This window comes from Gorilla gorilla, chromosome 5 (genome assembly GCF_029281585.2).
Source record: "Gorilla gorilla gorilla isolate KB3781 chromosome 5, NHGRI_mGorGor1-v2.1_pri, whole genome shotgun sequence".
NCBI lineage: Eukaryota > Metazoa > Chordata > Mammalia > Primates > Hominidae > Gorilla > Gorilla gorilla.
In genome coordinates this window covers 147,975,323-147,995,767 of record NC_073229.2, presented here as the reverse complement: position 1 = coordinate 147,995,767, position 20,445 = coordinate 147,975,323, and the positions used below count along the sequence as shown (strand labels likewise).

General features: G+C 40.0%; 1 protein-coding gene across 4 annotated transcripts in view; it reads right to left on the bottom strand.

The window, feature by feature from the left end:
- The window catches only part of NKAIN2 (sodium/potassium transporting ATPase interacting 2), a 1,018,833-nt gene extending 1,011,298 nt beyond the window's left edge, over window positions 1-7,535 (bottom strand). For 2 of the 4 annotated variants that reach the window (XR_008681100.2, XM_019030137.4), the window contains exon 1: window positions 7,304-7,535. Coding sequence is in view for 1 of the 4 variants with exons in the window: in XM_019030137.4 (XP_018885682.1) it covers window positions 7,304-7,357 (54 nt within the window). In the remaining 3 variants the exon portion in view is untranslated. The remainder of the gene's footprint in view (window positions 1-7,303) is intronic. The other 2 variants (XR_008681101.1, XM_055391753.1) reach the window with 1 other exon arrangement.
- Window positions 7,536-20,445: the final 12,910 nt, after the last annotated feature.

Genomic DNA, 20,445 nt, shown 5'->3' with positions numbered 1-20,445 from the left:
TTCAGTCTCTCTCTCTCTCTCTCTCTCTCTCTCTCTCTCTCTCTCTCTCGGTATATTAAAATCCAGCTTCTAAATTAGCCTAGTACTTTTTCAGTCTCTCTCTCTCTCTTTCTCTCTCCCTCTCTCCCCCACCCCCCCACAACCCCCACCCCAGCACTGTGCTTACCCTAATGAGTGGCTAGGCTAGTAAAGAGAGGTAGGTGAAGGATCCAATTGTGTTCTAGCATTACCAGACATGAGGGTGCTTGCTTTCAGATTCCTCTATATTTCAATACATTACAAAGACATAAACGCGCTGGAAAGACCTTGCATTTCTCCTATTTAAACTTCTGAATAGAACTAAGCTAAAAGTCAGAAATAGGTCCTGAAGAAAAGTTTTCTCTCATATCAGTAGAAGGACATAGGAAGAATTTAGTTAATTATCTAGTTGGATTGAAGAATTTCAAAAATAGGTTCACTTTCTCTTGTAACACCATTAGGTGAAGACACATATTCTAGGCCAGTAGTTCTCAAAATCTGGTGCCTGATCATCAACATCAGTATCATCTGGGAATTCCTTAGAAATACAAATTCTCTGGTCCTAGCCCAGGCCTCTGCAGTCAGAAACTCTAGGAGAGGGCCCAAAAATCTATGTTTAAAAAACCTGCAGGAGATTCTGATGCACACTCAGGTTCAAAATGTGTTCAAGCATATTCAACACATATTTTAAATAACATATTTACTCTATTTCTTCCCAAGTACAATAATTATGGCAAATATTATTGGTCATTGGTGGTCTGGATGAATTTAGGATTTGGAGCATGTAAAAAACAAACGAGCAAACAAACAAACAAAAAACAGGCAAATAACAATACTGTGCACTGGCCATTCATCAAGGAGTGGTTTTAAAAAGAGCTGGATTTAAAAAAAAAAGAATATATTTTTTCTTTCCATATAATACATTTTAAGCTTACATATCAAATTTCCAAGACCCTATTTCATGGTTCTCTGTCAAAAGTTGGCCCAAATGCATGAGAACAGCAATGGATACTTGCTCTGCAGCGGGGAGCTTCCCCTTCTGCCCTTTTATTCTCTAGTCCATACACCAGCTGCTCATAGTTGTCAAACCCCAAGATTACCTAAGTCGGTCAGGTTTGGACAGGAGCCTGACATCAATCAACCCCACCTCTCTAAACCTAGGTGTTGACTAATGGGTCACTAAGGAATTAGTAGGTAGGTACTTACTTTCTTTAATAAAAAAAGCATGAGAGGCTGCTATAGTTTTATTTTACATGGAAGGGATGCAGTGTGGCACAGGTTCAGAGTCAGGCTGAGATTCAGACAGACCCGGGTTTGAATCCAAGCTTCTCCACTTACTAAGAGGATGACTTAAAAACACAGCTTAACGTTTCAAGGCCTCCATCTCCTCCCTGGTAAAGTGAGGATATTAATATCTATTACCTACCTCATAGGATTACCAGAGAGGATTCAGTGGGGGAAAAAAAAACATATTTAGCCAAGAACAAGCTTCCAATAAATAATAGTTTTCATTATTATTTTATAAAACTAGATTTGAAATGCATAACAAGTTATTTAAAAATGCATGAAATGAAAAAATAATTTATTTCAAAATGCACATAAAAATCAGTTTATATGTAGCACTTCAAGGAGTTTTTACATGGATCAAGTTAGCATGTGATCCACAACTAGCTAAAAGGGTAAAAATTACAAGCTTTTGAAGTCACCTTATTCTTATTTCAGGTTGGAAAAACAAAAAGAGTCTATACCTGCATAAGATTAAATCTTAGAATATTCCTATAAGCTAGACCCACTGCCTGTTTTATAATTCAAGGAAAGAAAAAGAAAAATACTTATTTCAGGAAGATGAAGCTAGTAATTTCTTTAAATATTGAGCATTTTATATCTAAAGACAACTGAAATATTTTTTAACAAAAGAAAAAGCGTAACAAATTTATTACATGCGCACATGTGCACAGCAGTTATTACAAAATATGAACTCCTGAAATACTAAAAGAAGAGAAAACCGAGTTATAAACTTCATTTCTACCATAACCTGGAGAAAGAAAATGATATATAAGTTTATCTTGTTCCTTCATAATTTTAAAATGTGCTTTAATTTCTTGGGAATGGTAAGAACAAATGCTTCATATAATTTTATTTCCATCCTATAGAAATTAGGAATAAATAGAGTACTTATTCTATCATTGTTATGAAAAAAGGTAGCCCTACATACATTGTATCTTGATGGCTTATGTATTTTATTATATTGATAATAAACAACAATCAAGTTTCCATGAGGGGAAAAAAATAACAAAAATCAGAAGAGTTCATTATATCAGAAAAAAAAAACGGGAAACAAATATTTTTCCTATGTGTGTGTTTCATTTCTGACATTTGTGTGTTATTGGAAATAGGGTAATTTCCATTAATAACAATATTAGTTTCAAAACTGCTTATGAAAAAACAATACTGCACTGTTTGAAATTCTACCAAATAACATAACTGAAATACAACCTTTGGAATTGTAGGCATTATCTGTATATACAAATATTTAATGCAATTGGTGCCATTAACTTTTGTATTTATATTTCCAGGATCAACATAGAAATGTTAAAATATGTTTCTGTCTCTCAGATTTTATTTCTCTCAAGCACACACATATTAAAAATAAAAAACAAAAAATAAAGACTTCCTATTTTAAGGAATCCCTGACTTCCACTCTGAAATTCCTGACTGGGCAAGTAGAGAATCTGACCTCAAAGTAAAGCAGCATCAGAGAGAAAGGAGGTAGCAAAGCACATTTGCATTTCTGGGTCATTACCCACATACGGGCCCCACGCCAGAGATGACTCTGGCACTCTGCAGAAAAAATGCTGCCCATCCAAGCCTTTATTTGAGAAAGCAAGAGAACAGCTCCACATGGGTTGACTTTTTGAAACTTTAGCTGTATTCAAGAAAATAAGTCGCTACCTGCTTTGTGAACAAAGAAAGAAGAGTTGGACACTGGAAGAAGTTTCTAGGTATCTCTCGGTATATATAAGGCAGAGAAGAGTAGTGCTGAATTACAGTGAGAATAAATTTTAAAAAAACCATGTGCAACAATATTCAGGATGCATAAATAGAAAACATTTAAAAAGAAGAAAGGTATCATTTTACAACTTAGCAAACTCAACATATTTTTACATCATAAGTTTCTAAAGTATTGTATGGGGATTTTCAGTCTTCTTCATGAATAAGTTTGGTTAACAACTTCAAGATTTTATCATCAATGGCATCTGAATCCTAAAAAGTTAAAATTCTCTGAGCCAGGAAGTTTTGTGGCAGATAAAGTTATAAACTTCTGAAAAACCGTCAAACTTGTCAGAAGTATACTAGGAATATCATAAGATTCTACTTGCACTTTTCAAGCTACTTCACGGCAATGCTTTATTTTCTAAAAAGTAATAAAATAGCACATGATTATGAACACTGCATAAAATCATGATCACTGAAGTATTCCATAATTATAATAAAATTGTTTTTAATTTAGTCTACACTCACAACATTTTAAGGAAAAAAAATATGCACCTTTGAAAATGGTTAGCAATCCTGTGATAGAAAGTAACTGATCTTTCTTAATTAAGTTTCAAATGTACTCCTTCACACAGCTGCACACAAAATGTGTACTAACCTAATTGTTAGTTGCACCTGCTCCAAGTTAACAATATTTCATACAGCCCATGGCAATAGTGGCATTTTTCAAGTGTTAATCTGTGGAGTGTAAATGTAAACTTTCTTTCAATAGTTTATGACATGTTTTGTGCCACCCAGAGGTCTAATGTACAAAATAGGGGATTTTGAGTTTCCTTACTTGAAAACAAATCTGTCCTTTCAGTCTAAATTAAGTTATATTCTTTCATATTTTAACGTATTTTTTCACACTGAGAGATATCAGAGTAATTTTTTCAACATTTATAAAAGAACTCTGATTCAATCAAACATTGGGGAAAACATGCCAAAACTTTCACAAGTTGAAAGTTACAAATAGTAAATAAGAAGTTAAAAACTTCTTGTCCTATACCACTACATCCACCATTGCAAATGCAGTGATGATTTTTGTTACTATCTGAAATCTTCAGTTTCTGAGTATTAAGGACAGCAATGATAAAAAGAAAATTACCTTCTTGAGATTATGAGCTTAAGCTCTGGATTCTGCACATGGAGTAAATCTGTTTCCAGGGATCATACTCCTTCACGTAGGAATCACCCTAAAATCTGAAGTTGGCATAACCATACAACTCAAAGATTTTAATTTATGATATATATGGAAACAGTTTTTCATAAAATGGAAGTTTTGTATGAATCTCTATGGTATGGAATTCTAGTTTCTTGTTTTATAAACGGATCTCCTGATTTTTGAGAAGAGTATATGTTTATCAATACTTGTAGTCTGCCAAACATTAAATTAAACGTATATTTAACTAATTTAAAGCACAGATATAGAATTCTGACAGGCAAATGTCTCTGGAGAATCTGCCTCTGTCCCTCAATTGTTAAATGGTCAAAACACCGTGTCCGGTCTGATAATAACTTAATAAATGAGATCACCATATCCACAATACCAAAAGCCACCTCATCCTCTCCTAAGATTAGCTGCAAATTGGTACAGATGTAAATATTCCCTTAAGTTTATTTAAAATACAAATACTTTGCTCAGAGGACTGGAGATTAATGTTTCCAGAACCTTAATCAAGTCACGTAATAAAGAAACTGAATAAAGTTTCTAACTTAGTCTCTTTGGCCTTTTTCCTGTACAGTTACCAAAAAAAAAGATGCCCAAATGTTACAAGAACACATACTAAACACTTGAGAAGTAAACAAAACTGGGTTAACTTTTATTTCAGTCAATGGTACATGAGTCATAACTTAGTCTAGAAACCTGGTTTATTTGTAAAACAATCTACTCATAATAGCGCAAAGACATAAAAAGTTTTTAAAAATCTATTGAGAGCAAAAGGAAAACATACACACCTACCTATTTTTTAGTGCAGGGCTTTGCAACTATTAATTTGCAAAAGAATTATTTTATTTAAAATCAAATACCGTATTTCCAAAAAGCAACAATTACCAAGAATCTCTGAGGTCCTTTAAGGTGTGATTATTTCACCCTATCAAAACAATTGGATTTTCTTTGTCCTTTGTTTTTTGTTCTGCATCTGCATTAACATGGCTGCTAATTATATTAGCCTGGTGGCACATAAAGTCTGAATGGGAAAAATCACATGATTCTCATATAATATAAAAACTCCTTAGGATTCCAATGTACACTTACTTAGATTGTGCTCTTCTGTATTACAGCTACATCTATTCTGTTAGAGAACTTAATTATAATTCAGAATTTCTGTTTCATAAGTGATGGTGCAACTCTCCAAGACACCATTGTATGTATGGATGCATGCATGTACTCAAGAGCATAGGTACATACACACATATGTGAGCACACAAAAACACAAAGGAACCTTTAGCTTTATCATTCTACTTTGAATAGATAGCTTCCCTACTGGTATATTTATGTTTTTCTAAAATTAAGTTCTTGAGGAGTTTGTATTCATCACACAAAATGTCATATAGACCTAGTGCATACATTTGCCATAAGAAAGCCCTATTATATTACATGATTAGAAGTTAAATCACATTTTTCAAATTTTAAATTGAAAAGAGCATAAGAATGATCTACAACCCACTCATTCTCACATTTTTATGCTTTCACACAGTGAATCAGCAAATGTATTCTTTTTCTGAATAATATATAAAAATAAGAATGTTTTGAAAACCTTTATACAGTTTGGCAGACTTAGCCTAATGGGTTGTTTAACAAAGTAAACTCCCTCATTGTTTTGGTTAGCTTTATTATTAAGAGTAAAAATCCTTCATTGCAAAACTTATACGAATCTGTGGTACAGAAAAATAAACTGGTTTACACATCATTGAGAAACTACCACATTCTGAAAATTACATTTATAGTTCCATCTTTGTCTTACAACCAAGTGCATAAGTGCATAAATCACAGATCAAAATAGACACCATCAGATAACTTTCATGGGAAAGAAAAACATCCTAAGACAACACACAACAAAAAGCACTGTTTCAGCTAAATATTAAACAAAGCAGCAATAACTAACACTCATGGGCTTCACGACAACTGATAAACAAGAACACTTAAGGAATTCCTCTGCCAGTTTCAATGGCAAATCCTTGCTCTTTTGAACACTTTACTGATTGGACACTTAAACATCTTCTGCCTTGTAGTCACTTCAACCTTTATGAAACAGTTGTTGAAAACGTACATGACTATTCCAGTTAATTTATACTTTCTAAGGAAATATATTTAATGACAAGTGTGAGCAAGTAGCTCCTACCTCAAATTAACCACTTAGAGTGGTATATTTTTCACCTCTCAACTCTCTGCTCAGACCCTCCTTCCATTGCCCTTAGGGAATTGAAATTCAGAGACATGACGTTTTCCATTATTGGTTCCTTGCCTCGTTGCAACTGTACAACATTCCTCAAAAAGTACATACAATTCTCCTTCCTATAGGATCAGACAACAGTATCTATTTCAGGAGCAATAATATGCATAATGTAAGACAGAATATTTTTTCTTGGAATTGTCTGTGTTAATTGTGATTTAAAGGTTACTGATTCCGTCTATGACAATGGTGTTGCTGAGTTCACCTAAGTATTTTTGTTCAATCTGCATACTTTAAAAACTCAATGTGGCTAAAACTCAAACAGTCTAAATTAGACTGTTGTAAGGATACCATGTGCCCTAAACAGTGGCTTTTTTAGAGCATTATACTTAAAGACAACATTTTCCTTAAAAAAAGAAAAAAAAACATGTCTATGAAGAAACAAAGATACTGCAAAATTAGTATAGAGAAGAAAAGTCCAAAATTCCGTATTTCTCTGTTTAACACCTGTACGGTAAATTGTAGGTGACAATCACGTTGTTACATGAATAGGAATGCAAAGCATAAAGAACAAGAGCTACATCTTGCTTTTCCTAAAGAAATTAAAGACAAGTTTAACCCGCACCTGCCAAACTGTCTTAAGAGGGACAGAAATAGGTGGGAACGGAAACGCTCACCTCTCCTGTACCCCAGAGTGCGTCTCCCTGAAATCATCTTCAATATAGGCAATATATCTGTCACCTTCTCTTTTATCTTTTTCGTCCATTCTAGTCAATGGCAGACCCTTTGCTGCACTCCCCTGCCCACTATCTCAAAGACACATTACAGAATAAGGGGACCCAAGTGTCACTTACCAGTTGCATGCCACAGATAAAGATAAGCGTGCACCTGCCACTGCAATAACCCATGGTTTCCGAGACCCCTGCCACAGCCAGACTGTCCCACGTCGGCCACCGTCGAGCCCCCACTTTATCCAATCAGATCGCGGGGAAGGACACGCAAACCTGCCGAGGGCTCGGGGGCTCCGGGCTGCTGCTGCTGCCAGCGTCCTGGGAAGTGACAGGCATTAGGACCTGCTGGCGCGGCGGCGGCGGCGGCGGCAGCTCCAGCCGCGCCCGCCACACATACCTTCACTCGCTCGGTGCACACGCCGCGCCGCGGGCAGCGCCGCCTGCGGAGACGCGCCCGGGGCCCGCAGGGGCAGCAGCGGCAGCCTGGCAGCGCCGCCGCGCCCTCGGGCATCTGGCCCGCGAAGTTTCGCCCCTGCCGCTCTCCGCGCCGCTCGCCTCACGCCCCCCAGCGCGGCCGCCGCCCGACGCGCGCTCGCCCTGCGCTCGCCGCGCGCCGGCTCCGGGGGCGGCAGAAGCGCGCGAGGGCCGCTGCCCGCCTCCCTGCGCAGCCCGCGGCTCCTCGGCACCCTGCGTTGCTGGGCCCGGCGGGCGGGGGTGGAGCGGGGCGCGGGCCGAGCGGGGGCGTCCGGGCTCGGCGGTCCCCGGCGGCTGCTGCAGCGGCTGCTGCGCGCAATGATGCGGGTCCGCGCCGCGTCCCAGCAGCGGTGCTGCCCCTCCCTTCGCCCAGATGTGTGAATCCTCCTCCTACAACAAATCCTTCAACCTGCTCCCTGCCGCCCCCTCCCAGGGGGCCAACTTTGAGGACCGCAGGGGCTGCCGCCCAGGCGGCCGCAGGCTGCGGTGTCTAGGCGGAAAGGAACGGCGCGAAAGCGGCGGCGGCGGGGACCGGGGCCTCGGGGCGAGGAGTCTGGGCGGCATGACCGCGGTTTGCTGAGCTGGAGTCGGTCGTGCTCCCAGAGCCACTCCGCGGGAGCGAACCGAGTGTGTGTGTGCGCGCGCGCTCGGGGGAGAAGGGACGAAGAGGAGGGTTAGGGAAGGAGGCTGGGGTCATGGAACAGGGGTGCAACCGAGGCATCCAGAGCGGTCGGAAAGCCCGAGTGGCGGAGAGGCCAGAGGTGGCGAGGAGAAGGGGCGCGGCGGCACCGGACGCACCGCACAGCACCTGGCTCCCCTGGGCTCCCGAGGATATGAAGGGTCGGAGCGCGGAGAGCTACGGAGCCGACCCTGCTTGGGGAAGGGGACCGAGTTGCTGCTGGAGTTGGGAAAAATTAGCAACCGGAGGGAATAGGGATGCAATGAGTTGCTATTGCTGCTTCAAACTGTTGTTTGTTTTCACTTAAAATATTAAAGAGTCGGAGACTAGTTTAATACTCAGTTACTTCAGCTTCACAGCAGTCCCAGCTGGGTGTGGATTCCTAGTGGAGATGCACCAGCCTCCGCTGAGCACCGGCCTGAAGCTGTGAAGCGGCTGCTACCTGGAGAGACAGGCTTCGGAGCCCGCTGCTGCCACCTGCGGGCGGAAAGCTGAAGGGCGCAACATGCTGGCCCAAGTGGCTGCCCCTGGGACGTGGATATTTAGGACCAAGTTTCCTTTTTAGCCCTGGCAGCTAAGGAAAGCAATCCTAACTTTTCCAGGAAGTGAAGATTATTTGTTGAGATCCACTGAGGAACTGACTCATTGGGGTGAAGTGTCGCGATTGATAAGAGAATGGTTTAGGGAGCTAAATAGCAAACAGCTCCCTAGCACCCTTCTTAAGAGATTAAGATGACGAAGCCACATCAAGCAGAGAGCTTTCTGTAGCAACTGGAACTTGGCGCCTACTGAGAAAAATGGCATTTATACAGGATAAAGTTATGCTGGGAACCACAAATAAGGATCCCGAATGATTGCTTCCTTTGAATAAACATTATGACGTATCAGAATGACTAAATACAAATAAATTGAATAGGGCAGAGAGACTATTCTCCAGAGCCTGGCACTGAATTTTCAGAAACGATTCGTCAGTCCTAGGGAGCCAAAAAGGGATTAACTTTGTTAAATTTATGGAGCACAGATATTTTATTGCTATAATGAGGATGTCTGGTTTTAATCGCCCCATTTGTAAAGGGGCTTTTCTTCTGAAAAGTGTCTTTCAATGTTTAATAAAATTCCCAAGAGCCCAATATGTGCTCTTAGGCACGGCAAAGCCTGGAAGGTAATAGTTCCACAACCTTTGGTAAAACTGAAGCCAGAGTTATCTAGTGGAAAATGTTTCTCTTAGTTGCTCTTCTGTCTTTATACACGTTAGCTGTCCTGTACCTGCTAGGGTTATGGGTATTTTGCATTGCCAAACAGAAAGCTGTAAGTTAATTGACTGTTGAAGAAGCTGCTGCCATACTGTCAAAAGCATTCTATTACCTCCTCAAATTAATCATAGGAACAACACATTTATATGGATCCCTCCATAATCCTGCAGAGGTTTCCCTGCAACCAGCAATAGCCTGAGTAATCTTTAGGTTGTATAGGAAAGCAGAATGCTAGCTGTATCTGACTCCAGCAGTGCCCCACCATAGTTCTTGGACTGTGCCCTTTCAGTCCATGCTTGCATTTTTGTAATCACTTGGGACAGTCTGTTTTCTAGCCATTGGAGGTGCTTGGCTGAACAATAAGGTTCCAGCCCTAAGAGCTACCCTCACGCAATAATGGATGGGAATTAGAGGATAAATACCCCAGCTTCTTCAGTCCTCATGTGGGAAACCGTAAGACAAGTTCTAATCTACACCATTAAGGTCCCCACCGGGATTGAGCCCTAGGTGTCCACAGTAGTAACTGGCTCATTCATGCGCTCTGAATTGGCTTCTTTCCCTTCCATGCCTCATCTCCCTACTTTCATACCACTCTTTCCTGGGATCACCTCTGAAATAAACCACTCAAATCCTTGTGTCAGAGCCTGCCCCTTGAGAATCCCAAACTAAGGCAGTCTCCAGGGGCTTTTATACCTCATCTGACGTCATTGGCACAGTGTTCTCAGAAGTGTGAACTACAAACAATGTTGAGACTTCAGTATGTGCAACTACTGCCTTATGTACTAAACCTACATCGTCTCATTCATTCCTCACAGGAAACACATGAGTTGATACAATGCACATTCTAAAGACATACAAACTCAGAGAGAAATCAAATATTTTTATCACGGATGCACATGTTCTTGGTGGCAGAATTAGAATTTGAAGGGCATGATTATAAGACACCAAAATTCGCTTTTCGAACTACTGTACCACACTCCTTTATTTCAATATACTTCCCTGTCATTCTTTTAGAATTCCATACGAAAGTGATGACAAAAATATTTAGAAGAATAATCACACATATTTTATCTCTAAATTGGCATCACATCCTTTACATACAGTATAGGCAATGCCTGACTTATGAAAGGTCACCCTAGTTATAGATGCAATTCTATAACTTAATGTGGCTATGCACTTCCTATTCTGTTTTCTATTATTCCTGGAACTGAGTGTCTTAGTAGAAAAGACTAAAAAGAGAATCCCAACAGTTCCACAGACATGTGTGAAGGAGAGAGATGTCTCCAATTTGAATGTTGATTGCATTTTCACTTAGAAATAAGGTCATAAACTGTTTTGCTATATAAGGTGTTAGACCTTTTGTTGACTAATATGGTGACATAACTATTGTGAATTGCCTTGTTTCTGTGGGGAAAATGTGCTGCATATTCCACATCTCCATCTGCCTCACCTTGCCATACTGTTTTAAAGTACTTTTCAAGGTTGTTTCAGATCTATTATCTCATTTATGTCTCAGAACAACTCATGCAATGCAGTAGGCACACAGCCATTGAGTGAACCGGGTTACAGACTGCTAACACTCAATCACTTCAGCTACACCAAAAGCTCAAGCTTGGCGTTGCAACTCTGCTAAACAATTTCACTGAGTTTTATTGCCTCCATTCATTAGTTTAAAAGCATGAAAGCAACAATTAGTTCTCTTGAAGATTTTTGTGGGTACATAGTAGATGTATATATTTATGGGGTACAGGAGACATTTTGATACAGGCATAGGATGAATAATAATCACATCTTTACAATCACAAAACCAACCTATTTGACTCATTGTATACATTATATATTTTATATTAACATGGATTTTTTTTCTTGTTTGGATAATGATTAGGAAAATGATAGTATATTTTAAATATTAATGGCATATAAGATGAAAATAGCCACCAATTCTTCCATCCAGAGATAATTGATGTCATTTTTATACAAACCATTTTCTAACAAAAATAGGGTGATATCATGCACAACATCTTTTAACCTGCTTTTTTTCACTTGACAATAGACCAAAAACATGTATCCAGGTTATTAACTATTAAGTTCATGGACTCTGCAGCCAGACATTTAGTTTCGTAATCCAAGCTCTGCCATTTATCAACTATGTAGTCTTAGGTAAATTGCTTAGCTCTTTGTGCTTTGGTTTTCTTATTTATAAAATGGGAGGGGTAATAATGCACATATAGAGTTTTTGGGAGAATTTAGTAAGCATCAACTAAGTAAAACTTTTAGAGCAATGCTGTATTAGGGCTCTCTAAAGAGACAGAACTAATGGAATATATATATTTATATATATATGGGAGTTATATATATATGTTTTTTATGTATATGCCATATATATATATATGGGAGTTTATTAAGTATTAACTCACAGGATCACAGGGTCCCACAATAGGCTGTCTGCAAGCTGAGGGGCAAGGAGAGCCAGTCCGAGTTCCAACAATGAAGAACTAGGAGTCTGATATTCAAGGGCAGGGAGCATCCAGCATGGGAGAGAGATGCAGTCTGAGAGGCTAGGTCAGTCTCACTTTTCACATTTTTCTGCCTGCTTATATTCTAGCCAAGCTGGCAGATGATTAGATTGTGTCTACCCAGATTAAGGGTGGGTCTGTCTTTCCCAGCCCGCTGACTGAAATGTTAGTCTCCTTTGGCAACACCCTCACACACACACCCAGGATCAATACTTTGTATCCTTCAATCCAATCAAGTTGACACTCAGTATTAACCATCACAAGTCTACCCTTTGTCAACTTGAACCCATATGCATCTCCTGATATCATACATAATCTTCAAATAATGACAGTAATGAGGTCATAATTATGCGTAACATAGTACAGCTATCTTTCATACAAACGGAAACCCACCAATCCCCAAGCCGAACACTATTACATAAAGTTAACAACACTTAAATGCTCATGTGAAGTCAAAAAATCTTATGTCACATGAGAAAGGAGAAAGGAAATAAAATGAAGATATTTTCTTAGTACAAGTGTATACAAGCACAAACATATTTTTAACAAAAGAAGGAGGAAATAACTCATGACAGTTACAGTCCCCATAGCTGCAGCTGGTCACCTGGTCATAGCTGGTATTGATGACTGCCTTCTTCTACTATCCATTCTGTATTCCCTTTGCCTTCAGCAAGCACCTTAGCAGGGTGTGTGTGTGAGTGTGTGTGTGTGTATGTGTGTGTGTTGTTTTTTTTTCCTGGTAGAGTGACGCAAACCTTCATTCCTAAAGGGTCTGGTCATTCGTAGTCCTGTTTGGATTGGGCTGTTGTACTTTCCATTGACCTTAATCACAGGGCATGGCAATACTAAGAGACACCCTAATGGATCTCCTGTATCTCATGCATACTCTTCCTTACCTTCGTGGTGGAGTAGTAGACTGATTTCTTCTTGATAGTCCAGGTCAGTCACCCCAGCTAACACTGTAACTCCCTTCTTAGCGTGTTGACTTAAAAGTAGGAAGAGCCCAAAGTGTCTACATGGGAATTTTAACTTTCAGCTTAATGGAATGATTGGGTCTCCTGGTGGCAGCATTCCTCCTTCTGGAACTAAGACCTCTAGGCCAGCAGAATGTAATGTTGTAGGAACAGGAAGCAAACATTTTGTTAGTGCTACTTCCACTTTCACCCATTGAATCCTGGACCCATGAATCCTGGCTATGGGAGAAACAGTACCATATATTGGGCACTGCTTCTGAGCATACACAGCCTTCTGGAGAACTTTGCCCTAGCTCTGCAAAATATTGTCACCTAGTTGGTGTTGTAATTGTGACTTCAAAAGGCCATTCCACCATTCTATCAATCCAGCTGCTTCAGGATGATGGGGAACATGGTAAGACCAGTGAATTCCATGAGCATGAGCCCACTGCTGCATTCTTTACCTGTAAAGAGAGTGCCTTGGTCACGGGCAGTGTTGTGTGGAATACCATGACAGTGGATAAGGCATCCCATGAGTCCACAGATGATAGTCTAGGCAGAAGCATTATATGTAGGATAGGCAAACCTATATCCAGAGTAAGTGTCTGTTCCCATGAGGACAAACCTCTGCCCTTCTCATGATGGAAGAGGTGCAATATAATCAACCAGCCACCAGGTAGCTGGCTGATAACCCTGAGGAACGGTGCCATATCGAGGGCTCAGTGTTGGTCTCTGCTGCTGGCAAATTGTGCACTCAGCAGTGGCCATAGCCAGGTCAGCCATGGTGAGTGGAAGTCCATGTTGCTGAGCCCATGTGTAACCTCCATCCCTGCCACCATGGCCACTTTGTTTATGGGCTCACTGGGCGATGACAGGGGTGACTGGGGAAAGAGGCGTCCACAGAACAGGTCATCCTATCCACTTGATTATTAAAATCCTCCTCTGCTGAGGTCACCCGTTGGAGAGCACTCACATGGATACAAATATCTTCACAATTTTTGACCACTTAGAGAAATCCATCCACATACCTCTTCCCCAAATTTCTTTGTCATCAATTTTCCAATCATGCTTTTTCCAAGTCCCTGACCATCCAGCCAAACCATTGGCTACAGCCCATGTATCAGTATATAATCACACATCTGGCCATTTCTCCTTCCATGCAAAGTGCACAACCAGGTACACTGCTCAAAATTCTGCCCACTGGGAAGATTGCCCTTCACTGCTGTCCTTCAGGGATGTCCTAGAAAGGGGCTGTAGTGCTGTAGCTGTCCACTTTCAGGTGGTGCCTGCATATTGTGCAGAATCATCTGTGAACCAGGTCCTAGTCTTCTCTTCTTCTGCCAGCTTATCATAGGGAACTGCCCATGAAGCCATTGGTACAGGCTGAGGGAGAGAAGGCAGGGTGTCAGGAATGGAGACCATGGGCATTTGAGCCACTTCCTCATGTAACTTACTTATGCCTTCAGGACCTGCTCGAGCTGGATCCCATATATACCACTTCCATTTGATGATGGAATGCTGCTGTGTATGAGTGACTTTATGGGCTAGATGGGTCAGAAAGCACCCAGTTCACAATAGGGAGTTCAGGTGGCATAGTGACTTGATGACCCATAGTCAAACGTTCAGTTTCCACCAAAGCCCAGTAACAGGTCAAGAGATGTCTCTCAAAAGGAGAGTAGTTGTCTGCAGAAGATGGCAGGGCCTTGCTCCAATATCCTAGAGCCCTCCACTGTGATTCACCTATGGGGGTCTACCAAAGGCTCCAAACAGTATCCCTATCTGCCACTGACACCTCAATCACCGTTGGATCTGTTGGATCATATGGCCCAAGTGGCAGAGCAGCATGCACAGCAGCCTGGACCTGTTGCAGAGCCTTCTCCTCTTCCGGACCAGACTCAAAACTGGCAGCCTTTTGGGTAACTTGATAAATGGGCCAGAGTAACACACCCAAATGAGAAATGTGTTGCCTTCAAAATCCAAGTAGCTCCACTAGGCATTGTGTTTCTTTCTTGGTTGTAGGAGGGACCACATGCAGCAACTTAATCTTCACCTTAGAAGGAATATCTCAACAGTCTGCACACCACCGAAACTCTAGAAATTTTACTGAGGTAGAAGGTCCCTGAATTTTAGTTGGATTTATTTCCTATCCTCTGGCATGCAAATGTCTCACCAATAAGTCCAGTGTGTTTGCTACTTCTTGCTCACTGGATCCAGATAGCGTAATGTCATCTGTGTAATGGACCATTGTGATATCTTGTGGAAGCGAAAAGTGATCAAGGTCTCTCCGAATAAGATTATGACACAAAGCCAGAGAGTTGATATACCCCTGAGATAGGACAGTAAAAAATATTGCTGGTCTTGCCAGCTGAAGGCAAATTGCTTCTGATGGGCCTAATGGACAAGAATGGAGAAAAAGGCATTTGCCAAGTCAGTGGCTGCATGCCAGGTATCAGGAGATGTGTTAATTTGCTCAAGCAATGAAGCCACATCTGGTACAGCAGCTGCAATTGGAGTCACCACTTGGTTAAGCTTACGATAACCCACTGTCATTCTCCAAGATCCATCTGTCTTCTGCACCAGCCAAATGGGAGAGTTAAATGGGGATGTGGTGGAAATCACCACTCCTGCATCTTTCAAGTCCTTGATGGTGGCACTAATCTCTGCAATCCCTGCAGAGATGCAATATTGTTTTTGATTCACTATTTTTCTAGGTAGAGGCAGCTCTAAAGGCTTCCATTTGGCTTTTCCCACCATATTAGCTCTCACCCTACCAGTCAGGAAGGCATTGCAGGGGTTCTGCCAGCTGTTAAGTATGTCTATGCCAATTCTGCATTCTCACACTGGGAAAATGACCACAGGATGAGTCCAGGGACCCACTGGACTCACTGTAAATCAGACCTGAGCTAAAACTCCATTAATTATCTGACCTCAATAAGCCTCTACTTTAACCAGAAGACCACAGTGACATTTTGGGTCTCCTAAAATCAACGTCAGCTCAGAGGCAGGGTCCAGTAGTCCCTGAAATATCTGATCATTTCCCTTTCCCCATTGCACAGTTACCCTGATAAAAGGCTGGAGGTCTCACTGGGGAAGGATGGGAGAAAGATTCACTGCATAAATTGTTGGTAATGTAGTGGGGCCCTTCCTCAAGGGGACCTGGCCTCTCCTTCATTCAAGGGATTCTGGGTCTGTAAACTGGCTCAACTCTGGAGATTGATTGAGGGGCTATGATTCTCTGTTTCAGTAATTCAAATTAGTCTTTTGTACATTTAAGCTAGAAGTTTTCTGTTTATATAAATTAAACTGGAATGCAGCAGGCTTCCTATCAATTTCACTTCTAGGAACACTGTGATTAATTAGCCAATGTCAGTGCCCTACATGAGTCAGACTATTCTGATTGTTGCTTTGCCTCTGCTGTCCATCTTGCCTTGGATGGTTGAGTGCTGCCACTTGACTTCTGCCACCTTGGGATCCAGTTATTCTCATTGTATTTAAATTTTGTAGTTGAGTGACTGCAGTTCCCACTGTTAGATCTCACATACAGAGAAAAGCAATGATAGGGTTCTTCAATGATGCAGGTGCTGCCCTCACAAATCTATTTCACAAGGCATTGGTCAAGGGTATATCTTCTTGGTCCTACCAGCTGAAATGAGTAGGTCTAAAGTGACTAATCCACTCCATCATCCCAATCTCTCTAAGCCTTTGGATCCCTCCCTGTACAGTAAACCAAGGGAGATCAGGCATTTCCAGCTTGCTCACAGTGGGCCATCTTTTAATCCTATTTCAATTCAGAGCTCAGTGTTCCCAGCTTCATCAGGGTCCTCCTACATGTCTCTATTCCAAGTTGCAGGGTCCCATACTTTTCCAATCAATGCCCTCACTTTAACAGTAGACACCTGGCGAGGCTGTGCATGCAGCTTTCGTTGCAAGTCAGCCACTCACATGATAACAGTTTGTGTCTGTTTTTCCACAGTTTTAGCTCTTTCTCTCCAGGAGATAAGACTCTCACTCAGGGCAGTCTTAGCAGATTTGAGGCTCAGTATCTGCTTCTGAAGACAGGAGATAGAATCCCTGAGGTCATCATTTTCTTTCATCACTTTGTCCGCTGAACTTAAGAGGGACCAACCAGCTTCATTGTGTTCCTTGGTTCTCGACATATGGTCAATGGTATTATGTATAGAGTCGCTAAACTCCTTGCCTCTTATGAGTGATGAATCAGGAGTGTCAAATGCATTTATTTTGCATAACTCTCTAAACAGCTCCTGCCAAGGACTATCAATGCTCTCCATACTATTAGAAGTAGAGTCCTTAGCATTTTGGGGTCTAGTCATATTAAGCAGCCAAATCCAGAAACCTCAAAACCAATGAAAGAACTCCATCCTTAATATTCTGTTCTTCTAGAACTACTGCTGGTACCACAATCTGCATTACTCAGGGTTCTTTAGATGGACAGAATGAATGGAATATATATATATATATATATACACACACATATATATGTATATATATGTGTATATATATACATATATATGTATATATGTGTGTGTATATATATACATATATATGTGTGTATATATATACATATATATGTGTGTATATATATATATATATAAGAGGAGTTTATTAAGTATTAACTCACATGATCACAAGGTCCCACAATAGGTCTTCTGTAGGCTGAGGAGCAAGGAGAGCCAGTTTGAGTCCCAAAACTGAAGAACTTGGAGACCAATGTTCAAGGGCAGGAAGTATCCAGCATGGGAGAAAAATGTAGGCTGGGAGGCTAGGTCAGTCTCTCTTTTCACATTTTTCTGTCTGCTTATAGTCTAGCCATGCTGGCAGCTCAAAGACACACCCAGGATCAATACTTTGTATCCTTCAATCCAATCAAGTTGACACTCAGTATTAACCATCACAAATGATTAGCAGTTAATACTTTAATATTGTTAATTATCATTATTCTGCATAAAACGTAGTTTTTGTGACTATATAGAACACCAAGTATCCCAATTATTTAATTCATATCCTTTTCTTATACCTATAGCTTTTGTGATGGACAAAATAATGGCCCTCTAAATATGTCCACACTATAATTCTTGGAACCTGTGAATATATTACCTCATAGGACAAAAGAGACTTTGCAGGAGTGATTAAACTAGGAATCTTGAGATGGGGAGAGTATCCTGGAATATCCAGGAGGTCCCAATAATAATCACATAACCCCTTAACAGTAGAAAACTCCTCCAGGCTAGGAGGGGAAAAGATTTGTAGATGTAGGAAAGGGGCTACGAGTCAAGCACTACTCTCTAGAAACTAGAAAAGGTACAGAAATGGAATTCATTCATAACTTCCAGAAGGACAACATTTATGCCAACAGCTTGATTTAGCCCACTGAGACCCGTGTCAGTTTTCTAACATACAGAATTGTAAGATGATAAATATGTGTTATTGATAACAAATATGTGTAATTGTAAAGTCGTAAATTCATGGTAATTTGTTATAGTAGCAACAAAAAACCAGTTCAGTTTGTTTTCAGTGCTTCAATATTACACATTTTTAAATAAATAAATTTATAGATAAATCTTTGCCTGTGTTATAATTATTCCCTTATAACAAATTTCTAGAAGTAGACTTGTAAGTCAAGGAAAAAAGCAAAATTGTAAGGCTTTTGATAAATAATAACAAGCTTACTGTAAGGGCGTTCTATCAATGTATCTGTGTGGGGGTTGGACAGGCTGTTTTCCCTATGCCTTTACTAGTAATGGATATTATCATTTTTTAAAAAGTTTCCATTTTCCATTGTAATTTGCATTTCTTTTATACAATGATTATTTATTAAAAACCCAGTAAGTGTGTTAAAATGGACCATGACCTGTAAATACTATATATCACAATGACTCCCACCTTTCTGTACTGATTCGTCTTAAAAGTTCAATTCCATTCCTTAATAAAATTATCCAGTGACAGATTCTGTAGTACAGAACCATAGCAATAAAAATCCATTTATCCATTTGACTAATCTGCAGGCCCTCAGAGAAAACATTGAAAAGATATTAAGCAAAGATGACAGATTATGCCATGAAAAAGACCACAGCTATAGTTATGATCAATGACTGACCAGTCAGATTTCTGTATTAAATACTATGTGGGATACATCCTTTTAAATTAAATGATTTTCACTTGTAATTTATGTACATTTTACTTTTCAAGTAGAGTGTCACGAATATACCAAGATCTCAGTAGCTATTTGCTGATGATCATTTTCGTATGTTAATGAATATTTTTAACATTTCAATTATATTTAATATGATATATTCTAAGAATGTTAATAAAATTATTTTAAAAATATAAGAACCTTAGTTATATTATTTTAGCAAGTTATCTCAGAAGGACATACAATTTTAGGAATGAAAATATTTGTTAGAAATTAGAAAAGCCATATGTTAGTCTCTTTATTTTCCTCTAATCTGGCTGATTTTTTTTTTTTTTACATGAAGAACTAAGTGTAAGGTTAAGCCTAATGTTCTAATTGTTATTGCTGTGTAACAACCACTCTAAATGATGGCATGAATGACTATCTTATTATGCTCAGAGATTCTGTGGGTAAGGAATTTGAGGAGGTTTGGGGAGAGTTTGTCTCTGCTCCAGAATGTCTGAAGCTTCAGCTGGGAAGACTCCAAGCCTAGATGTGACTCCATGGTTCAGTACAGGGATCATCTGAAGACTGGTTCACTCACATGTCCAACACATAGGCTGGAAGGACTTGAAGACTAGAACTGCTGAGCAGAGCACCTACATGTGTCCTCCCTTTGCAACTTGGCTCTCTCGAGGTAGGCAGATATTTTACATGGCAGCTGAGGGCTCCAAGTACAGGGTTCCAAAAAACAAGGTGGAAGCTGCACTGCCTTTTACCACCCAGCATCAAAAGTCACACAGCTCCACTTCGGCCATATGCTGTTGGTTATAAGGAAGTCACAAGACCACCTTATTTGAAAAAGGAAGACCTCAAGTGTCACTTATTAATGGAAGAAATGTCAAAGAATTTGAATGCTATGATTTAAAACCTCTATTTTAATCATTGAATCATAGTTATATGGAATTTACTATCTTGAAAATTAAAATAAGTAAAAACTAAAATTTAGACAGTAATGCTGTTGTGTTAAAATAAAAAAGTTATCTTTATGCTAATATTGTGGAGAAGCCAGCTAATTGAACATAAAATAAATTGTTGCACTAAATGAACCAGAATCAAAATTAATAATAAAAGTAATCATTTGACTTTGAGTTTTATATACTGTGGGCAAGGAAAGTAGAGAGAACATATTCCATCCGTTCAAATTACTTCACATACTCAAAAGCAAGTTAAAAGTTGGGTTTCATTTCCTATTTCCTA